The sequence below is a fragment of the Ictidomys tridecemlineatus genome, chromosome 2 (assembly GCF_052094955.1).
Source record: "Ictidomys tridecemlineatus isolate mIctTri1 chromosome 2, mIctTri1.hap1, whole genome shotgun sequence".
Taxonomy (NCBI): Eukaryota; Metazoa; Chordata; class Mammalia; order Rodentia; family Sciuridae; genus Ictidomys; species Ictidomys tridecemlineatus.
In genome coordinates, this window is record NC_135478.1 from 1289078 (window position 1) to 1308867 (window position 19790).

At 62.4% G+C, this 19790-nt stretch overlaps 1 protein-coding gene across 1 annotated transcript; it reads right to left on the reverse strand.

Moving 5' to 3' along the window:
* Positions 1 to 748: 748 nt before the first annotated feature.
* Btbd2 (BTB domain containing 2) lies at positions 749 to 15568 on the reverse strand. The gene is made up of 9 exons (XM_005331986.5): positions 15177 to 15568; positions 7483 to 7602; positions 5867 to 6023; positions 5256 to 5361; positions 4714 to 4911; positions 2517 to 2709; positions 2336 to 2423; positions 2076 to 2222; positions 749 to 1911 (listed from the first exon to the last, which is right to left on the reverse strand). The coding sequence occupies exons 1-9, from the start codon at positions 15551 to 15553 to the stop codon at positions 1750 to 1752; spliced, it is 1548 nt and encodes a 515-aa protein (XP_005332043.3). The 5' UTR covers positions 15554 to 15568; the 3' UTR covers positions 749 to 1749.
* Between the last annotated feature and the right edge of the window lie 4222 nt (positions 15569 to 19790).

Consider the following 19790-nt stretch of genomic DNA (forward strand, 5'->3'; position numbering starts at 1 on the left):
TCAGGAGCCCACCCAGCTCACCAGCAAGCACTGAGCAGGAGTGTCACGTCTCCTGCAGCACGGCCAGACCACCTGTGCCCCAGCGGTGGCCCAGGGAGAGTGGCCTCTGCTCCCCAGGAGGCCCTTTCCCCCTGGAGCTTAGGCGTGCAGATGTGCCTCTGTCCCTTATGGGAGTGTGGCTTCCTCCCTTTCTCACCTTGGGTGGGGCAGATTTTCCAGTCCTGGGGTTGGGCCCCGGGGTGCTCCACCACTGAACTGCGCCCCAGCCCTTTTCACCAGTTTTCTGAGTGTGTGTGTGTGTGTGTGTGTGTGTGTGTGTGTGTTAGCTGTAGATGGACACAATATCTTTCTTTTACTTATTTTTACGTGGTGCTGAGGATGGAACCCAGTGCCCCCCACGCGCCAGGCCAGCACTCTGCCACCAGCCCAGCCGGCCCCTCGCCCCTCACACTTTGGAAGCAGACCTCTAACTCCAGCGTGGGAGGACCTGAGAGGCACAGCCCTTGGAGACATGATAGCAAGATGCTCCTCTTGTCTCAAGACTGCACTTGGACGCATTGTCAGAAGTTGGGGAAAGCCGAGTGACAGGCACAAGATCAGGAACTGGCTGTGGAATTTCTTCAGAGTCACCCCAGGCACTACTGCAAGTCCCCACCCTGGGCTGCAGAGGCTGACCCTGGGGAGATGCCCTGAGCAAATGCGCTGGGCCAGCAGCACCGAGTGGCAGCAGACAGCGGCTCAGGGCAGCTGCATTTCTTTCCTTTATTTAAAAAAATCATCTGGGGACGTGGTGTGAGGTGGGCACACCTTCCATGGCTTTGGGGGGAGCACGAGGGTTCCAGGAGGAGTCAGGGATGGGCGCGGGGTGCGGGGTGGGCCACACCCTCGGGGCCTCTGGGCCAGGCAGTGGGTGGTGTCCTATGGGCTCCTGCTCCACCTGGCCAGCCCGGCCTGCGGCTGGGGCACTGTCCTCGGCACACAGGCTGGAGGCCCTGGCCTCCCGTGGGCTCCTCACCTGGGCTGGGACTGCCCTTGGGGATGGCACAGGAGCCCGAGCCCCCGCGGAGTCTTGTCCCTGGGGTTTGGGTCAGCGTCCTGGAGGAGGGGACACCCAGCAGGCAAGGGGTCAGCAGAGCCTCAGGTGCAGGGCAGGCCAGGCCCGGGGCCCCCAGTGAGCATCCAAGCACAGAGGGAACACAAGGCCCAAACCGGCGGCTCTCGAGCTCCCGCACACGGTCTCTCAGCAGAGAATCGGGGTCCAGGGCACCGCAGTGTGCAGCTGGACACGCCTGGGCCATGCAACCAGGGCCTGAGGTTGGTGAGCTGGTCAGAGGGCCCTGAGTGGCAGGGACAGTGGCAGAAGCCCAGCCAGGACCTTGCTGACAGCCTGCTCCAAGCCTGGGGGACCGTCTTAGGGCCCCAGCCCCGGCCTAGCCACTTCCCCAGTGCCTCTACACAAGCGGCCACATGGTCACCTTCTGTGATGCTGAGAAGGGGCAGGGAGTGGACGCATGGCCAAGGGAGGTTGGCTGGGGGCACACTGTGGGGTGGCCTAAGTGTGGACAATGACCTCAGGGGCCTGGCTATCTCCACAGGACAGGTGGTGGCAGGAGGTGGCCTAGGTAGAGAGATGACCTCAGGGCTGGCCCTGGCTGTCCTCCATGGAGAGGACGTGGCAGAGGGTGGCCTAGGTGTAGATGACTTCAGAGCCTGGCTGTCCTCTGTGGACAGGGCGTGGCGTGGGGAGGCCTAGGTGTAGAAGATGACCTCGGGAATCTGGCCGTCCTCCACAGATGTGCCATTGTTGTTCCCAGCCGCGTAGCAAAAGGTGAAGCACGTCTTGGCCCCTGTCGTTGGGGACTCGTGGGTCACTTTGCGCAGGCCTTTGGTGCCATAATGGGAGTCGGGACCCTGCAGGGAGTGGGAGGCACAATGGGGTCAGGTCTCCCAGGGCCTCCAAGTGCTGAGGGAGGGGACGCCTGGGTGTGCACAGCATTCAGGACCCAACGGGGCCCAGGTGGCCTAGCCCCCACCAGAGGGGTCTTCACCAGGAGGCAGACCCCGCGGAGGCGCACCTTGAGCGTGGCGCAGGCCGTGTAGTTGACGTTGGGCAGCACCTCCACCGGCTCCTTGAACATGACGCGGAAGGTGCTGGCCGAGCCGTCGCAGCTGAAGCCGGTGTCGTTCTGGCCCAGGACGGTGTTGCTGTCGGTGTGGATGATCTGGGGGCGGAGGGGCTGCTCAGCGGCAGGTGGGGCCGGGGGAGGAGGGGCCCCAGGGCCTCCCACCAAGCACCACAGAAGGGTCTGGGCTGTGGGCGTGGCCGGGGACACACCTGGATGTTCACTTGGTAGTCCGTGGGTCCATGGATGGATCCGTAGAGTCCAAAGCCCACCACGAAGATGCGCTTGTTAACTGAGAACCTGCGGAGGCCACTAGCCCGTCAAAACCCGAGGGACCTCAGCCGGAAACCCCCCCCTGCCCTCCCCCTGCCCTCCCCCCTGCCCTTCCCGCACCTGATGCGGTCGCTGGTCCCGCTGTAGCCCCAGCGGCTCTCCACCTGCTGGAAGCGGTTGATGCTGCACTCCTTGCCCCGCAGGCAGCAGCGTGGCCGGTCGATGAACTCCACGCGGGGCTTGGGGTTCACGGTGAAGTGCAGGAAGAGGCTGACCACCTCACGGTCCACCAGGATGCCCGACTGCGCGGGGCCTAGGGCAGAGGGGCTGGTAGGCAGGCTGCGGGAGGGCTGGGGAAGGCCGGCCCCAGGACGCCCAGGACACCTGCCTTCCTCTCACGGTGGCCACGGGCCATCCCCTCAGGCCCCGGAGTTGGGACAGGGTAGCATCCGCTTGGTCACCTGGGTAAAAGCTCAGGGGCCTGCCCCACTCCCTGGTCCTGGGACCCACCTCCATTCACAGCAGAGGAGGGGAGAGTCCTGGCCACAGAGGGCTCCCCTACAGCGCCTCTGAGGTGGTCACACTCAGGCTTCCAGCTCCAGGGTGGGCCCTGAAGGCCGGCTCCAAAGAACCTACTCTAACAGGTGATGACCAGTTGTCCTGGGCAGGCCCAGGGCCAGGGAAGAGCCCAGAGGCCGAAACCCAGATGCCCAGATGTGGCAGGAGAGTGGATGGGTCACACTTGGGGCATGAACAGAAGTGAACATGGACAGGCCTCACTCGGTACACGGTGACCGATTAGATGGCCACACAGAGACACTAGCCAGAGGCCACAGGGTGTAGGCAGGGGCAGGCAGGCGCCAGCAGGAACCTCACAGCCCTGCCCTTCTGCACGGGACGCCAGACTCATCCAGCCTGGCTGGACCCGCCCAGGCCCCTCTCCAGCTGGCTTCACCAGAGCCCTGGTCCACAGCCCTGGTCCACAGCCCTGGTCCACAGCCCCCCAGAGTGACAGCCCCACGCTGAAGAGCCCCGACAACAGGACAGAGGAACTAAGCGCAGGGCCTTTAAACCCCGTGGGGACAGGCCTCGGCCAAGCCTGCACCTCGAGACACCAGCAGTCCCCCTGCCGCCTGGCACTCCCAAGTGAGCCAGTGAGCAGTACATCCCCGGGAGGAGGGGGGGCAAGCGGCCACTCACTCACTCCAGCCCCGCAGAGCCACAACGTCCCTGCCACCAAGGGAAACAAGCTACGGAAAAGGCTCCTACAACCACCAAGTCACCTGGGGGCTTCACCACGGAGCAGGGCAAGGGCTGGGGTCCTCCCTTCCGAAGGTCAGGGACGCTGCTTTGGCACCCGGGCCACCCTGGTCTAGGATCTGGGGAAGGGGCACTGACCTGGGGGTGGGGGCTGGAATGGGGCCTGGAGACCCTGGTGGCAGCTCTCAGGTGTCTGACCCAGCAGACAGGTGACCCACAGGGTCACTTTGGGATGAGGGGAAGATCAGGGTCTGGTTTGGATGGGGACAGAGACACGAGGTGGGTCCCAGAGGTATGGGTGGCCCCTAGTGGGAGTGGGGTGCAGGGCAGATGAAAGGACAGGGCTGGCCAGGGATTTAGGATGGGAGGCGCTGAGACCACGGTACCCTGGGCCGAGGCCAGACTCTGCCCTGCTGGTGCCCACACACACAGTGTGCGACCCCAGGGTGGGGACGCTGAGGTCTTGCCCAAAGCAGCGCCCCGTCCAGCCGACCCTGCTCCCTACAAAACTGATCCGATGAAGCGGCCTCTGCTGAGCACTTGGGTGGGAGCAGGGCGTGTGGACCTGTGAGGTGGGGTACACTGCCACCAGCCGCAGGTGGCCTTCCCAGTGTTCACACGAGGCAGAGGCACGGTGGAGGCTGGCCCCCATTTACCCTCCACCTGGAGACCCAAAGCCCACCACAAGCCCACGGTGGCCAGTCCTGGCACGCAGTGGGGCCCACCACTTCAGATGGCCTTGCCCCAGACACAGAGGCCTGAGCCGGGCCACAGCCCAAGAGCCCAAGATGTCAGAGCCGCCCTCCCAGGCCAGCGCTGCCCACTGACCCAGTGGCAGGGAAGGGCAGCCCTGCAGGCAGCGAGGCCAGGCGGGAATGCGAGGCGGGTGGGCCTGACCGCGGAGGCTGGGGCCCAGCTCTGCGCTGCTTGCATTTCCCAGCTTCCCATGACCAGGGCCCCCATGGCCAGCAAGAGAAGCCCCTGGGCTCCTGGTCAGAGCTCTCGGGGGTGAAGGGCAGCCCCGCGAGGGCCGGGGGCGGTGCCGGCCCACAGTTACCTGCGGCAAACTCCTCGATGGTCATCAGGGGGAAGCGGATGAGGCCCAGGGCCTTGCCCAGCACCTTCCGCTTGTTCTCGGGGGTCACCTGCAGCTGTTGCCGCTGACACTCGGCCTCAGACCAGCGGACGACGGCGTTGAACAGCCGCACCTCGCGTATGCCCAGCGTGTCGCGCTCCAGGACAGCCACCAGGGTGTCTGCGGCGGGCAGGAGGGGCCGTGAGCTGGGCGCCCACCCGGCAGCTGGGCTGTGCCCGCGCAGGGGGAAAGGCCTGTGGGCACGTGCCACCCCCACCCCCTCAGGGCAGCCGAGCACTCAGTGAGGGCCACTTCACCCAGTGGTCCCCAACAGGGGGCACTGGCCCTTGGGAGGAAAAGTCTGCTGACCCATGAAGTGGATGGAGTAGTACAGACTGGGATCACGTTGACCCCAGCACCAGGGTCCATTCCTCGCCCAGCAAGCCCTCTGCCACGCTGCACAGAGCCTGTGGCCACCCTAAAATCCCGTCCCTCCCACGCCCCGGGCAGCCCGCGGTGCTCACCCAGGTCGATGTCCGTGAAGCCCTCGGCGGTGATGGCGTCCGCCGTGTTCTTGTCGATGCTCTCCAGGCACAGGCTGGCCAGCTGCGGCTCGTCGAACAGGCGTGCCTGGCAACGGGCAGGCGTCACCCTGAGCCCGCGGCACCGCTGAGGCGCAGGCCTGGGGCACGGCTGCCCGGGAGGCAGGGAGGACGCCTCGAGCCAGGAGTGGGGACCAGCCTGGCAGTGCCCTCTGCAAGCACCTGCTGTGGTTCCAGCTCGGCCGCGGCCTTCGCAAGGCCTGGGCAGGGCTCCCCCCTCCGCCTCAGGGCGGCCACCACCCCTCACAGGTGTGTGGCCCAGGCCAAGGGAGACCCCAGCGAGAGGTCTGAGGACCCCACCCCTCGGTGCCCAGAGCTGGGTCCCAGGGAGCAGCACGCTTCAGGCCCCAGGGCCCTCCTGGCACCCGAGCTCCCTGGGCAGGGCCACCTGCACCCCTGCCACCCCCTCACCCGCCTCTCCACCCACCCTGGCTCCCCCGGTGCTGGGCGGGTCCCCCTGCTCGCCGGCTGGCCCCTGGCCACTCTGTGCCCCCTTCCGGGCCAGCCTCCGCCCAGCTGGCCCTCCCGCCCACCTGCGTGAGCAGCATGAAGGCGTTGTCTGCCCGCAGGTTCTTCTTGAGGAACTCCACGCAGTGGGCCTCCAGCGCGGGCACCGCGTACTTCTTGGCTGTGTACAGCGTGGTCATGACCGTCTCAGGCCCGATCTGCACCTCATCTGAGTACAGGAACCTGAGGAGGTGGACACAGCAGCCATGGCGACGGCTCAGGTGCCCCTCGACCTTCAGACCCAGTTGCCTGCCCTCAGGTAGGCAGGGTCTGGCCACCCCGGCTCACCAGCCAGAAGGCTTCTTCCAGAACCTTCCAGAATGGGCCTGGGCAGCAGTTTGTGGCCTGGGGACCCAGCATGGGAGAGCTCCCTGCCGCTCACAGACGCGCGCTGTACAGTGCTCCTCTGTGGCTCCCCTCCCGGGCTGTCACCTTGGCCACTTCTGGTGAGTGACAGAACCCCCAGGCCAGCCAGGTCCTGCGTGGCGCTGACATCACTTTGTCCACCACACTGAACATGGACCAGACTGGGGGTTGGTCGAAAAAGCGAAGTGGGCTGGGGTGTGGCTCAGAGGTGGGCACTTGCCCAGCACAGGAGGGGCCCTGGGTCGCAGCCTCAGCACCACCCAAAAACAAATAAGTAAAGTTCAGTCATACTCTTCAAAAAAGGCACAAGTACGTGGACATGGCATGGGAAGCGAGCCTCCACACCAGAGGCGGCAGGCCCCTCAGACGCGGAGGACACAGCAGTACCCACACTGCAAGGTGCGGCCCACATGTCCCTGGGGGACAGCGTGGCCATGCACACCTGCAATGTCCTCAGCCAGCGCAGGAGCAAGGTGGAGAGGGACCCGAGGACCTGGGGCTCAAGACACACAGGTCACAGTGTATGACCTGGTGACAGGAGGATCCAGGACAGGGGAGGGACAGGGGACTGCTCATGGGGGCCAGGTTACTTGATGGGAGACAGAAGGTTCTGGAACAAGATAGGATGCGGGGCTGCACACCTCTGAGCCCACGGCTAACCTGAACAGTGCAGGGGGACAATAACCCCACAGGGTCACCAGACTGTGACTTCCTCTTTTGGTGCTGGGGACTGAAGCCCAAGTGCTCCATCCCTGAGCCACACCCGAGACCTCCTCACTTTCCATCTGGAGACAGGGCCTTGCCAGGCTGCCCTGGGACTTGCTGTCCCCCCTCGGCCCCCCAGGGACTGGGCACACGGAGTCCCCACACCACGCTGGTCAGCGGGAGCCTCCCTGTTCACAGTCCTCAGGCTGCAGAGAGGGCTGAGGCGCTCCAATGTGACCTCGGTCTGGAGCGCAAATGAGACCCCATGCCGTGTCCCGAGGAGCTGCCAGAGAACCCATGCTGACCAGGCCACCGGGAGGCCAGGCTCCCCAGGGTCTGGGGCTGCCTCAGCTGAAAATGCCCAGCCCCCGGGGGACGGGGACGGGCGCCCGGTGGCCAGCACCTGCGGGCACACACGCAGCCCGGCTCACCCCAGCGCTGCGAAAATTGAAGGTAAAAAAAACAAAAAAACTTACGGGGGGTTCTCCAGAGCCCAGCCCACCCACCCCGGGGCGCGGGCTCCGTCCTGACTGCGTCCTGCCCACCCTCCAAGAAGGGCCCGGAGGCTTACTTGAGCAGCGCCAGGAACGCGGCCGGCTCCACGTCGGGCAGCTCGATCTCCGTGGAGGTGGTGGCCATTCCCCCGTTGAACATGGCGTCAAAGACGGCGCTGCCTACAGCTAACACGAACCTGGGCATGAGAGAGAGCGCCTGTGAGCCACTCGTGTCTCCGGCCGGGCCCTGGCCCCTGGGGACCTCTGGGGCCCCCACCTGTCCCTCCCCCACTCACTCCTGCACCTGTTGAAGGCTCCTTGTCCAGGCTATGGGCTAGACATGGGGACCTGGCCACAGACAGGCAGAGAGGACAAGTGGCTGGTCAGCCTGAGCTGGCAGAACACGGGAGGCGGGAGCCAGGGACACAGGGGAAGGGCCTTCAGGAGGCAGGACAGGCGGGGCCAGGCTGCCAGGCGACCCCCTAGCTCTGTGAAGGCAGAGGGGCCACCCAGCTGGTGTGGCCTGTGGGGCTGGGGAGGCCTCCATGGTGGCACAGTCAGGACAGCTCTGCTCGGTCCTGGGCAGAGTCCCTAGGGAGGCCCCACCAGGGCTCCTGGGAGGTGGAGCCGAGAGCTGGGGCTGGGGGACAAGCACAGCTTCCCCGCGGTCCCTGGGAACAGGAGGCCCCGGCGGCAGCTCCTCCCAGGTGGGTCACACTGGGCAGCTGCTGGCTCTGAGCGCCCAGCACCCACACCCTCCAGTGGGCGGAGCACCAGCTCCAGGTGGACCCAGGCCCTCCCTGCTCCTGGGCAGCCTGCTCCTCCCTCCCTGCCCCAGGTCTCCACCAGGCCCCTGCCACCTCATGTGCACAGTCCTGCTGCAGCAGGTGGCCCTGGCCCACAGAGCTGCTCCTGCGGAGCTCCGCCCCAGGCCCACACCTCACTTCCACCAAGAGCTTCTTGGCCTCCCGCAGGGAGAGCTGACAACCAGGCCGAAGCCAAAGGCAGAAACCAAGTGGTGCCTGCTGGGCTGGTGTGGCCCCCGGAGCCCAGGGCCACCCGACAAGGCAGTGGGGGCAGTGCCCTGCGGGGCCCACAGCAGCACATGACCCTCCCCAGGGTGGCCGCTCCACCCCACACTCTGTCCAGGCACCCCGGCAACCTTTAGCCTGGCCCGTTGCCTGGACACCTCTGCAGGTCCACAGTGCGTCCACAGTGCGTCCCCAGCCCCTCCTGGCCAGGCTCCTCCTCCCAGAAGAGCAGAGTGGCAGAGCCCTCGCGAGGTCCTGGGTTCCATCCTCCGCACCACGTAAAAATACATAAGTGAAGGGGCTGGGGATGTGGCTCAAGCGGTAGCACACTCGCCTGGCATGTGTGGGGCGCTGGGTTCGATCCTCAGCACCACATAAAAATAAAATAAAGATGTGTCCACCGAAAACTGAAAAATAAATATTAAAAAATTCTCTCTCTCTCTAAAAAATAAATAAATAAGTAAATAAGTGAAATAAAGGTGTTGTCCACCTGCACTAAACACACACACACACCCCACGCCAGGGTGTGGGACGGCCCACAGCACCACCAGAGAGCAGCCCAGGTGTCCGACAATAGGGAAGGCCCCCAGCATGGCCACGCACCCCTGGAGCAGGAGTGGACCTGTGCTCAGTGAGAGCCAGACACACAAGGCCACAGCCTGTGACCCAGTGACAGCAGAGTCCAGGCAGCAGGGTCCAGGGATGGACGTGGGTCATGCCTGCAGGACTGGGGAGGGGACAGAAGTCAGTGCTCAATGGGGACCGATTTCCGTCTGGGACATCAGGAAGCCCTGGAGGTGAACAGCGGGTGCCCTGAGTGCGGCTGAGGGGCACGAGGTCACCTTAGACAGTCACTTATTTTGGCATTGGGACTGAAGCAGGGGTGCCTCAGCACTCTGTGCCCCACCCCGCACTCCTTCTTATTTTTTGAGACAGGGTCTCGCTAAGCTGCCGAGGCTGGCTTCAAACGTGCACTCCGCCGCCTCCTGGTCCCTGGAGTTACCCCAGCACCACTCCTGGCCTTGACACCAGTCAAAAGCTAAAAACAAGGAAAAATGGTAAACCACTCTGAGAAGCAGCCCCGGGCTCCTTTGGAAACCCAGGCCAAGACCAAAAGTGGGGCTGGGTGGTGGCTCAGGGGCGGAGCCTCGCCTGGCACGTGGGTGGCACTGGGAAGGACTAGTGTCCAACTACAACTGGAAAATAAATAAATAAAAGTAAAATGAAAGACCACAAGTACTGCACCCAAACCCGAGCTCATCCCCAGCACCGCTCGCACGCTCACTCGGCCAACAGGGGTCCCTCGGACCCCCGACATGACACCGGCAACCAGGCACCACAGTTCTGAGCGGCCAAGGTCAAAGAAGAAACAGGGCAGTCAGGGCTCTCTCAAGTGGAACGAGGGTGGGACACCTCGGAATGGGCCCGTGCAGCCAGAACAGCACCGGGAGGCTGATCTACACACTGTCCAGCCCGGGAAGGGGTGGCAGCGCCACCAAGAACTAGAAGAAAGAAGAGCAGACGATAGGAAAGGCAGCAGAATACAACAGACGCGAGTATGGCAACATGTAAATCAATGGAAGTGTGACTGATGTGATTCTGCAAGCTGTATATGGGTAAAAATGGGAGTTCATAACCCACTTGAATCAAAGTGTGAAATATGATACGTCAAGAACTATGCAATGTTTTGAACAACCAACAATCAATCAATCAATCAATAAATAAATAAAGAGCAGACAAACCCCAAGAAGGAAACAGCCAGTCCGCTCAGAGCAGACACAGTGAGGTGGGGACCAAGAGGGGACCCCCAAAACCCAGGGCTGCTCTTCCAAAGAGTCCAACAGGGCCGGGCTGGGGCTCAGGGGTGCGCGCTCGCCTGGCAGGCATGAGGCACTGGGTTCCAGCTTCAGACCACATGAAGACACTAAAGACCATCAACAGCTAAAACAAGACAAAAAAACTCCAGCCAACGCTGGACGTCTGCTAGATGGATCACGACCAAGAGCGAAGACGGAAGCTACACAGCCGTGAGTAAAAGGGGAGTGTCACCATGAGCCTCAGTGCACTTGGGAGGACCCGACGGGACTGCTGGGAACAACTCTGGGCTGACCAGGAAGGCCACGGGCATGGGAGGCCACTACTCAAAAGGACACAGAGAAAGTCCAGATGAGCTTGTCACCAGAGCCCAGCGAAACTTCAAATCCTCCCCAAAGAGAAGTGGGTGGCTGGGGGACCCGAGGGCCCTGGGAGGCCCAGCACGGCCAAGGCTGAGGGCCCTGGCTGCAGGTCCTGCCCTGGGCCTGCTTAGCCCCTCCAGAAGATGCTCTCTCAGGGCTTCTCCGTCCTCTGGATTTGGTTGGACTTTTTTCTTTGGTGCTGGGACTGAGCCCAGGGCACTCCACCACTGAGCTATGTCCAAAGCCCTTTTCGCTAGAGAGGGCCTCGCAGGGCCACCCAGGCTGGCCTGGAGCGTCCAGCTGTCTCACCTCAGCCTCCAAGCTGCTGGGAAGGCAGGCGAGGCCTCCGCACCGGGCAGCAGTTTCTCTTAAAACGTGAAGCACAAATCCTCCGGGGCTGCACCAGCCCTTCCACTGAGGTGCGGACCAAGAGGAGGGGCCAGGGAAGCCCCGAGTAGAACTGGAAAGGCCCGTGACAACTGGTGGCAAACCATGGCCGTCCCTTTGAATTCAGCAGAATTCAATTTATTGCACTTTAGCGATAAAAAGAAACAGACCACTGAAGCAAGGAGGCCCCAAGGCAGGACGGGAGCTCAGAGCCGACCAAAGACCACAGCGCACAGCTGACCACTCACATCTCTAGCCCTCGGTGACGGCCTGGCTGGGGGAGCAAGAAACCTGAGGGCTCCAAAACCGGCCCACAGGGACGGTCACCCGTGTCCACTTTCTACAGAGCCGACTACCCAACAAAGACTCCAAACACCAGAAGCAAAGGCCCTTGACACCAGGCTCCAGAGACTCAGTGGCAAGTGGGAACCTCCTACCCGATCAGGACACTAGTTAGAAGCCAGCACCCACAGGACACTCTGCTGAGGAGAGGCCACCAGCCTGGGAGGCGGCCCACCCATCACCCCAGCTGCTCAGGAGGCAGACGCAAGTTCAAGTCCAGCCTGGGGAAGGAGAGGCCCCACCTCAAAATGAAAAGGGCCGGGGCTGGGCCACAGCTCACAGGGCAGAGGGCTCGCCCCCCATGCACAGGGCTCGGGCTTCCTCCCCAGCTCCCCCCCAAAAAAAGTCTTGACAGAGATAGGAGGCATCTGCTCTGCCCAGCACCCAGTGACGGCCACCGAGGAACACGCAGGACGGGAGCCCGCCTTTCCGCCCTGCAGACTGCTGCACCGTTCCCACAGCGCGAGGTCCCCCATGGGCCAGCAGGTCAGCACTGACTGAGCACCTACTGTGTGCGGGCTACAATCACGGTGCTGGGGCCACACGGTGGCTGGGCCCTGGGAGCAGGGTGGCCTGGCACCACCTCGGAAGCCAGCCAGGCCCACCGGCTGCAGCTTTCCCGGCTGAAGCCCCCGCGGCGCTCCCACACACCAGCTCCCCTGGCTCCTCTCTCTGCCCAGGACCCGTCCAGGATCCACGGTCATCGTGCCTCCTCCCACAGACTTTGGCTTGGTGACAGTCCCCAGGCCTGGCCCAGTGTCCTGCAGGGCATCCGCAGCACTTGCGTTCTCTTGTGACTGCACTGGGCCTGCAGTTCTCCCAGCTGCCTAGAAATGACCACACAGGGGCGGGCGGGGCTCAGCGGAGACCCCGAGTTCCATCCTCAGCACCATATACAAAATAAACAAGTCGGGGGCTGGGGATGTGGCTCAAGCGGTAGCGCGCTCGCCTGGCATGCGTGCGTCCCAGGTTCGATCCTCAGCAGCACCACATACCAACAAAAATGTTGTGTCCGCCGAGAACTAAGAAAAAATAAATAAATGTTAAAATTCTCTCTCTCTGTCCCCATCACTCTCTCTTTAAAAAAAAAAATAAAATAAACAAGTGAAATGAAGGTGCTGTGTCCAACTACGACTAAAAAATAGATATTAAAAAGAAAGAAATGACCACACACGTGCCTTAAAACCACAGGAGTCTGCCCCTCAGTCCTACAGGCCACAGCCTGGGGCTGAGGTGAGGGCAGGGCTGCCCTCTCACGGGCTCCGTGGTCACAGGGCCGCCTCCTGTGTCTTCCGGCTCATCAGGACACTTTCCACTGGATTTGAGGCCCACCTGGGGAACCCAGGTCTTTCCACCTGGAAAGACCCTTTTACAAGCAAGGTCCCATTCACAGGTCCCAGGGATGAGGATGCAGGCACCCGGGGCCTCCATCCAACCCAGGGCTATGGTTCCAGGAGGAACAGAGAGGAGGCACCTCCTCATACCTATCAGGACACGCGTGTGCAGGTCCCGTCCAGGTGGCACAGGTGGGCCCCAGGGTTCCAGCCCTCGTTACCATCCTCCCTTCCCACTCTCCTCTTTTCGAGGTACTAGAGACTGGACCCCGGGCACTACCACTGAGCTGCACCCCAGCCCTTTAATTTTTTGAGACAGGTCTCACTAAGCTGCCCAGGCTGGCCTGGGACCTGCCATCCTCTGCCCCGGCCTCCAGAGCCACTGAGATGGCAGTGGGTCCCCACATCCGCCCGGAGGCAGGGAAGTCAGGTCTGGGAGCAAACCCCCAGACTCCAGCTTCCCTGAGGGAAGACAGGGCTCCTGCTCCCCAGAGCAGCAAGTGCTGGGCTTCCATCAGCACGGACTGGCCTTCAGCTGGGCCTGTGCCCACACTGGGAACGAGGCTAGGAGCTCTCCACGCACAGCCCCACCACGGCCCTCACCGGGTTCCAGCCGACCCTGTTCCCTCCCAAGCAGAGTCCCCAGAGGTCACGAGACCCCTGCGCAGCCTCCCACCTTCCCTCACCCTGCCCTGCCCTGGGGATGCAGAGGAGGGGAACCCGCCATGTCCATCTCTGCCCCTCCACCGAGTGCCCGGGTCTGCAAGCTCCTCCGCAGCCACTCCACATTTCAGTGGACGGGGCTCGCCAGACCCCGGGAGCTGTCCCCTGCCCTGACTTGCCCAGTGCCTCTGGCCTCTAAGCCTGCACATTCCTGCACCTGTGCTCCCCTCCCCGCTCCACCACCCTGGCAGCCACAGACTCCTCCCAATTCTCTCTGGAGGTCCTTACACCCACCTCCATAGCCCCCAATTTGCCACAAACCTATGAACCCTCAAATCCAATCAGGTACAGGTGCCCAGATAGGTCAGCATGCGATAGGGGCACAAGTATCCTCAAACAGAAACCCTGGGACTGAGGCCAAGGCAGGAGGATCACAGGTTGGAGGCCAGCCTCAACAACTTAGCGAGACCCTGTCTCAAAATAAAAAATAAAAAGGGCTGGGGATGTAGCTGAGTAGTTAAGCACCCCTGGGTTCAATCTCCAGAGCCAAAAAGATAAAAATATAAAAAGAAAGAAAGAAAAAGAAGCCCTGAGTGTGAGTCTCCAATTCCTTGTGCAAATGGGCAGGAGCCCTGCCTACCCTGCAAGGGCGCATGGACAGGAAGGAGAAGGTGGCATCCTTAGAGACAACTGCTCAGAATCCGACCCACTGTCAGGGCAGATGGCTATGAGGAGGCTGTCGGACAAGCAACGCAGGCATCACAGGCCACAAACTGACCAGCCTCTCGCTCCAAGCTTGTGGGGAAGGAGAGAGGCCCAGTCCCTGCTGCAGTCAGAGCGGAAGCCTGCGATACAGACAGGGAAGGTCCTGGGGACCCTCCATGAACAAGGCCTCTGGGAAAAACCCAGAGGGGACCCAGATGCACAGCAATACCCAGGAAGAGGAAGCAAGAGGGGTCTCCAGGGCACAGGACCAGAACAAGCCACAGGCCAGAGAGGTGTGGAGGGCTCACAGCAAGGCCAGGACAACATTCCAAGCCAAGCACACCCCCAGCCCCCCCAGCCGAACCCCCCACCCTGCAAAATGAGGAGGGCCCAGGGAGCCCACAGTGGGGGGCACCTAGGGGCTGCACCCCAGACCAATACCTCCTTTTCCAGAAAGGAGACCTGCAGATACAGAGGGTCCAGGACAGGTAGAGAGTGTCCAAGAGCTTGGGCTTGGAGGTGGACCTCAGCTGAATGGGGAGGGAGGGGATGGCAGTCGTGGGGTCCTGAGGTAGAGGAGATGGGTGCAGGGAGATTTCAGGACAACCAGGGCCAAAGTTGGAGGGGACTGCAGGTACAGGGGCGGGCTAGAGATGGTGGGGATATTTGGGAGTATCAAGGATGGCAGGTCCCAGGCTCAGAAGGTTCCCAAGGCGGATCCCAATGCAGGAGCTGGGCAGGAGGATGCGGGGCTCCTGGCCCAGGGCAACACGAGAATCTGAGGGCTGAGGGGTGCAGGGGTTCCAGGGCAGGCTGTGGCACAGGGCCTGGGCAAGGGATGGGGTCTTGGGGGCAGGGGTCCAGGTCCAGGTCCTAGACAACGGCTGGGGACGTCGGGAGGATAGTGGGTCCAGAGCCTGAACCTAGTGGTGCAGGGATTCCTGGACCGGCTCTGGAGCAAAGCCTGGATGAAAGGTGCAGGGGTCCTGGCCGGCGGTGGAGACCCGGGGATGCAGGGGTCCTGGGGGTGCAGGGTTCCCGGACGGCGGTGGGGACCCGGGGGTGCAGGGGTCCCGGAGCTCCGGCGCTGGGCCCGGCGCCCTCGGTGTGCAGGCCCGGCCGCGGCGCCCACCTGTGCGCAGGGATGCGCTGCGAGCTGAGCCCCTTGCCCACCAGGAAGTGCACGTCGCACAGCACCTCGTTGTTGAAGAGGAAGGCGAAGCGCTCCTGCACGGTGGGCTTGGTGGCCTGCCAGTTGTACACCGGCTCGCGCAGCAGCGCGGCCCCCGCGCCCGGGCCCGCCGCCTCCTCGCGCTCCGCGCCCGCGGCCTGCGCGTCCGCCCCGGGGCCCGGCAGCGGCGGCGGGGGCGGCCCGGGCGCGGCGGCGGCGGCAGCAGCATTGCCGGGGGCCGGGGCCGCCGCGTTGGCGCTGGGCCCGGGGCCGCCCCCCGCACCCGGGCCGACCCCCGGCGGGCACGACGCGCGCCCGCCGCTGCCACCCGCCGCCATCTTGTCGCTGCGGCGCGGGGGAGGGGCGGGAGGGCGGGGAGCAGGGGAGGGGAGGGGACAGAGGCGGGGCGAAGAGAGGGGCGGGGCTGAGGAGATGGGAGGGAGGGGCGGGAGGGAGGGAGAGGGAGGGGGAGGAGAAGGCGCGAGAGAAAGACGCGCGGCGCGGGAGGCCGGGGAGGCGGGGGCGGGGCGGGGCCGAGGAGGTGAGAGGGCGGGGCGATGGGAGGGGCGGGGCTGAGGAGATGGGAGGGAGGGGCGTGAGGGAGAGAGAGGGAGGGGCGGGAGGGAGAGGGAGGGAGGGGCGTGAGGGAGGGAGAGGGAGGGGCGGGAGGGAGAGGGAGGGAGGGGCGTGAGGGAGGGAGAGGGAGGGGCAGGAGGGAGAGGGAGGGAGGGGCGTGAGGGAGGGAGAGGCGTGAGGGAGGGGCGGGAGGGAGAGGGAGGGAGGGGCGTGAGGGAGGGAGAGGGAGGGGCGTGAGGGAGAGAGGGAGGGAGAGGGAGGGGCGTGAGGGAGGGAGAGGGAGGGGAGTGAGGGAGAGAGAGGGAGGGGCGTGAGGGAGGGAGAGGGAGGGGGTGAGGGAGGGAGAGGGAGGGGCGTGAGGGAGAGGGAGGGAGGGGCGTGAGGGAGGGAGAGGGAGGGAGGGGAGTGAGGGAGGGAGGGGGAGGGGCGTGAGGGAGGGGCGGGAGGGAGAGGGAGGGAGGGGAGTGAGGGAGGGAGGGGGAGGGGCGTGAGGGAGAGAGGGAGGGAGAGGGAGGGGCGTGAGGGAGGGAGAGGGAGGGGCGTGAGGGAGAGAGAGGGAGGGGCGTGAGGGAGGGAGAGGGAGGGGCGTGAGGGAGGGAGAGGGAGGGGCGTGAGAGGGAGGGGCGGGAGGGAGAGGGAGGGGCGGGAGGGAGAGGGAGGGGCGGGAGGGAGGGAGAGGAGAAGGCCTAGAGAAAGCAGGGGCGGGGCGCGGGCGGGAGCGAGGGTGGGAGGGACGGCTTAGGACTCTGGCTGGGAACCCAGAGGCTGTCTCCAGGTCTCACCCCAGACTCTGGATCCTGACCCCAGAACCTAGATGGGCCCCCGGACCCAGGATCAGAGCCAGGACCTAAGAGCTCAGACCCGGGACTCCACACCTTGCATCCCAGACTGGGCCCACAGGCTCCAGATCCTGGACCCTGGACCTTGGACATCAAGTCACAGACTTTCCAGATTTTCAGGGACATCAGACTCGAATCCTTAGGCCCAAATTCCAGACGTGGGATCCTAAACCCTGGCCACCGTCCAAGATTCTGAACCCAAGAGGTTCATATCTCAGACTCCAAATTCCAAATCCCACTTTGGAGACCCAGAGGCAAGTCCCTGACCCCCACACCTTGACCCCAGACCCAAGTGGCCTGCCTGTGGTGTGGAAAGGACTCTGCTGCTCCAGGGGAAACTGAGGCCCAGGGAAGCCGACATGGATGGGGTGCTCTGTGCATGCTACAGATGGCTGCACAGTGTCCCCTCCAGCCACATCTAGGGCCCAGTGTAGATGAAGGTGGGACCCGTGAGCACTCACCACACCCACAGTGCAAGGTGCAGGCTTGGAGGGCGCCGAAGGGGCTCCCAGAGCAAGCTGCTGGTCCCCAGGACCTTGCCCCACCCAGGAGGCACGTGAGTCAGCTGGAGCCCCAAGGTGCCCTGGGCAGCCTGAGGTGCCATGGGCAGAGGAGCAGGTCAGTGCTGCCCATCCCCATAGGAGTTGGGGTGACCACCTCCTGTCCCTACCTGTGAGTGCCCCCTGACCATTTGGCACCTCATGAGTAGTGGGAGACCCCACCCTCCGGGTCTTGTCCTGCACACTCACATGGAGAAGGGAACTGACCATGACACACAGGGAGCCGCCAGCCCACATTCCACCCTTAGGTCCACCATGCTCCTGTGCAGGCCTCTCCAGTCCTTCACCTCCAAGCAGATCAGGAACTGGGCTTCCCAGCTCTGCTGTCCCACCTTGAGCTTTTCTAGAGGGGCTGCAGCTTGCACTGCTAGGGAGGCACCTGATCTGAAGTTTTTGAGTAGGGGGCGTGTTCTCATTCTGTACTGTCCCCACCAATTCCTCAGAGCTCCCTCCCCATCCCCCTTCTTCTAAGTCTGCTCCTGAAGGACCTGAAGCCCCACAGCTTGCTCTTTCTCAGCTTCTTATTCTTTAGAATCCATTCTCCAAGTGTCCAGCAGGAGGTTTCTTGGAGCATCTGTTTGCAGTCCTCCAGGGGCCACTCTTGGGTTGTTTTTTTGTTGTTGTTGCTGAGGGACTCACTGAATCACTAAGGCTGGCCTTGAACTTGCAATCCTCCTGCCTCAGCCTCCTGAGTTGCTGGGGGTTACAGAAGTGCACCATTGTGCCCAGCTATCAGGGATCTCTTGGATAGAAACCATCCCCATGTGCTGGGGACAACCTCCATCTGCTTCCATAGAGGAAGCCCTGATCTAGCCCTGTCTTCCAGAACATTCTCCCATCATCCTCTGCAGCTGGGTTTTATGGAGTCCGGCCTACCACCTCACAACCTCTGGCTTAGGAACAGAAATTTACTTGAGGCCTGACCATAAACCTTTACAACCACAAAGGCAGCCACTGCCTGGAGATAAAATGTTTTTAATTTGTTTCATTTTTAAATTAACTTACTTTTCTGTTGCAGGGACAGGATGTAGTGTAGGGCTTCCTGTCTGCTAGGCAAGCACTCCACCGCTCAGGCGCACCCCCAGCCCAAAGCCTATTTTATTTTTCCACTCTGAACCCATGAACAATAAAGGAGTAGCTGTGGAAACCCCGAAGGTCAGGAACACTGGTGGAGACGCATGGATCCCAGAGCCGGCAGCCACGGTCGTTTCCAAGTCCCTTTTGTGCGCTCTATGAGAATCTTAGCTGTTCTCCCAGGGGCCACACCTGTGGTCCCAGCAGCTGGGGAAGCTGAGGCAGGAGGCCCCAGGCCAGCCTGGGAAACTTGGTCAAATCCCCAGGACCAGAAAGGAAGGAATGGACCGAGGGGTGGGAGGGAGGAGAGGGAAACCCTGGTTCCCAGACCCTCCTGGCCCTGCGCTGCCCCGGCCACCTCGGGCCCACTGCCTGTAGTTGTGAACAAAGCTTCATGGACGCTGCTGTGCCCATTCCTGTCCTCTGTGCCTCTTCTCCCCATGACCTGCAGAGGGGAGCTCAGGTAAGGCCAAACAGGTGCTCTGTGTGGCTCATTTTCTTCTTTACTTTTTTTTTTTTTTTTGGTATTGAGGTTCAAACCAGGGGTGTTCGACCTTTGAGCCAAATCCCCAGATCTTTTTGATTTTTTGTTTTTATTCTGTTTTGAGATAGGCTGTCACTAAGGTGCCCAGGCTGGTCTCAAACATGCTATTCCTGTCTCAGTCTCCACCCCAGGTAGCTGCCACCATGCCCAGCCTCTGACTCTCTATAAAAAATGCCTGCCACCCCTGCTCTGTTAATCTCTCCTTAAATGCCTCTAACCCCAAATATAATTTTGTTTTTTTAAATTATTTGTCAAGTCATGTAAGTTTATTTATTTGTTTATTTATTTTCTTTATTTTTTAATCTCAACACAGGGTCTGCCCAGCTGACCTGAAATTTGTGACCCTCTTGCCTGAGCTTCCTGAGTCTCTGGGGTTGCCCACGTGGGCCACGGAGCCGGGCCAGGTCTTTCTGAAGTGTTCAGTTATAACTTGTGTCATTTCTTCCTTCTTTTGTCTTTCAACGTAAGGTGTAAGTCTGGGTCAGTCTACCAATATCCAGAGTCAAAAGTGCCTCCTGGCTGGAGAGAAAGGGCTAAGACGTAGCAGCCCCCGGTGAGGGTGAGCCGCCCACTGGCTCACTGGCCAGGCCTGGGCAGGGTCAGGAGGATGAGGGCAGTCCTGGGGTGGGGGCCCCTTGCCTTCCATGCCTGCAGGCTGCTCTAGCTCTGGGCCTTTGTTCTGAGAGCTAATAAATGTCCTGGTCAAGCAGACCGGCTAGCTTTTCCATCACTTGTGGCCACACGCACATGACTGCTGCGGCTGACCCTGGTGGCCACCTTCCAGTGCCTTCCGTTAGTGATCTTTGTCCCAGCAGTGCCGGGGAAGGCCAGTGCTGTGTGGCTTACATTTACACAAGCAGCTGCCTGACAGTGCTTCTGTGGCCTCATGGCACAGGATGCACCAGAGAAAGATGAGGCTCTGCTGGGGCTGGGAGCCAGGAGCTGACTGGGAAGGGACGGGGAGTGTGTATGAGTTTCATGT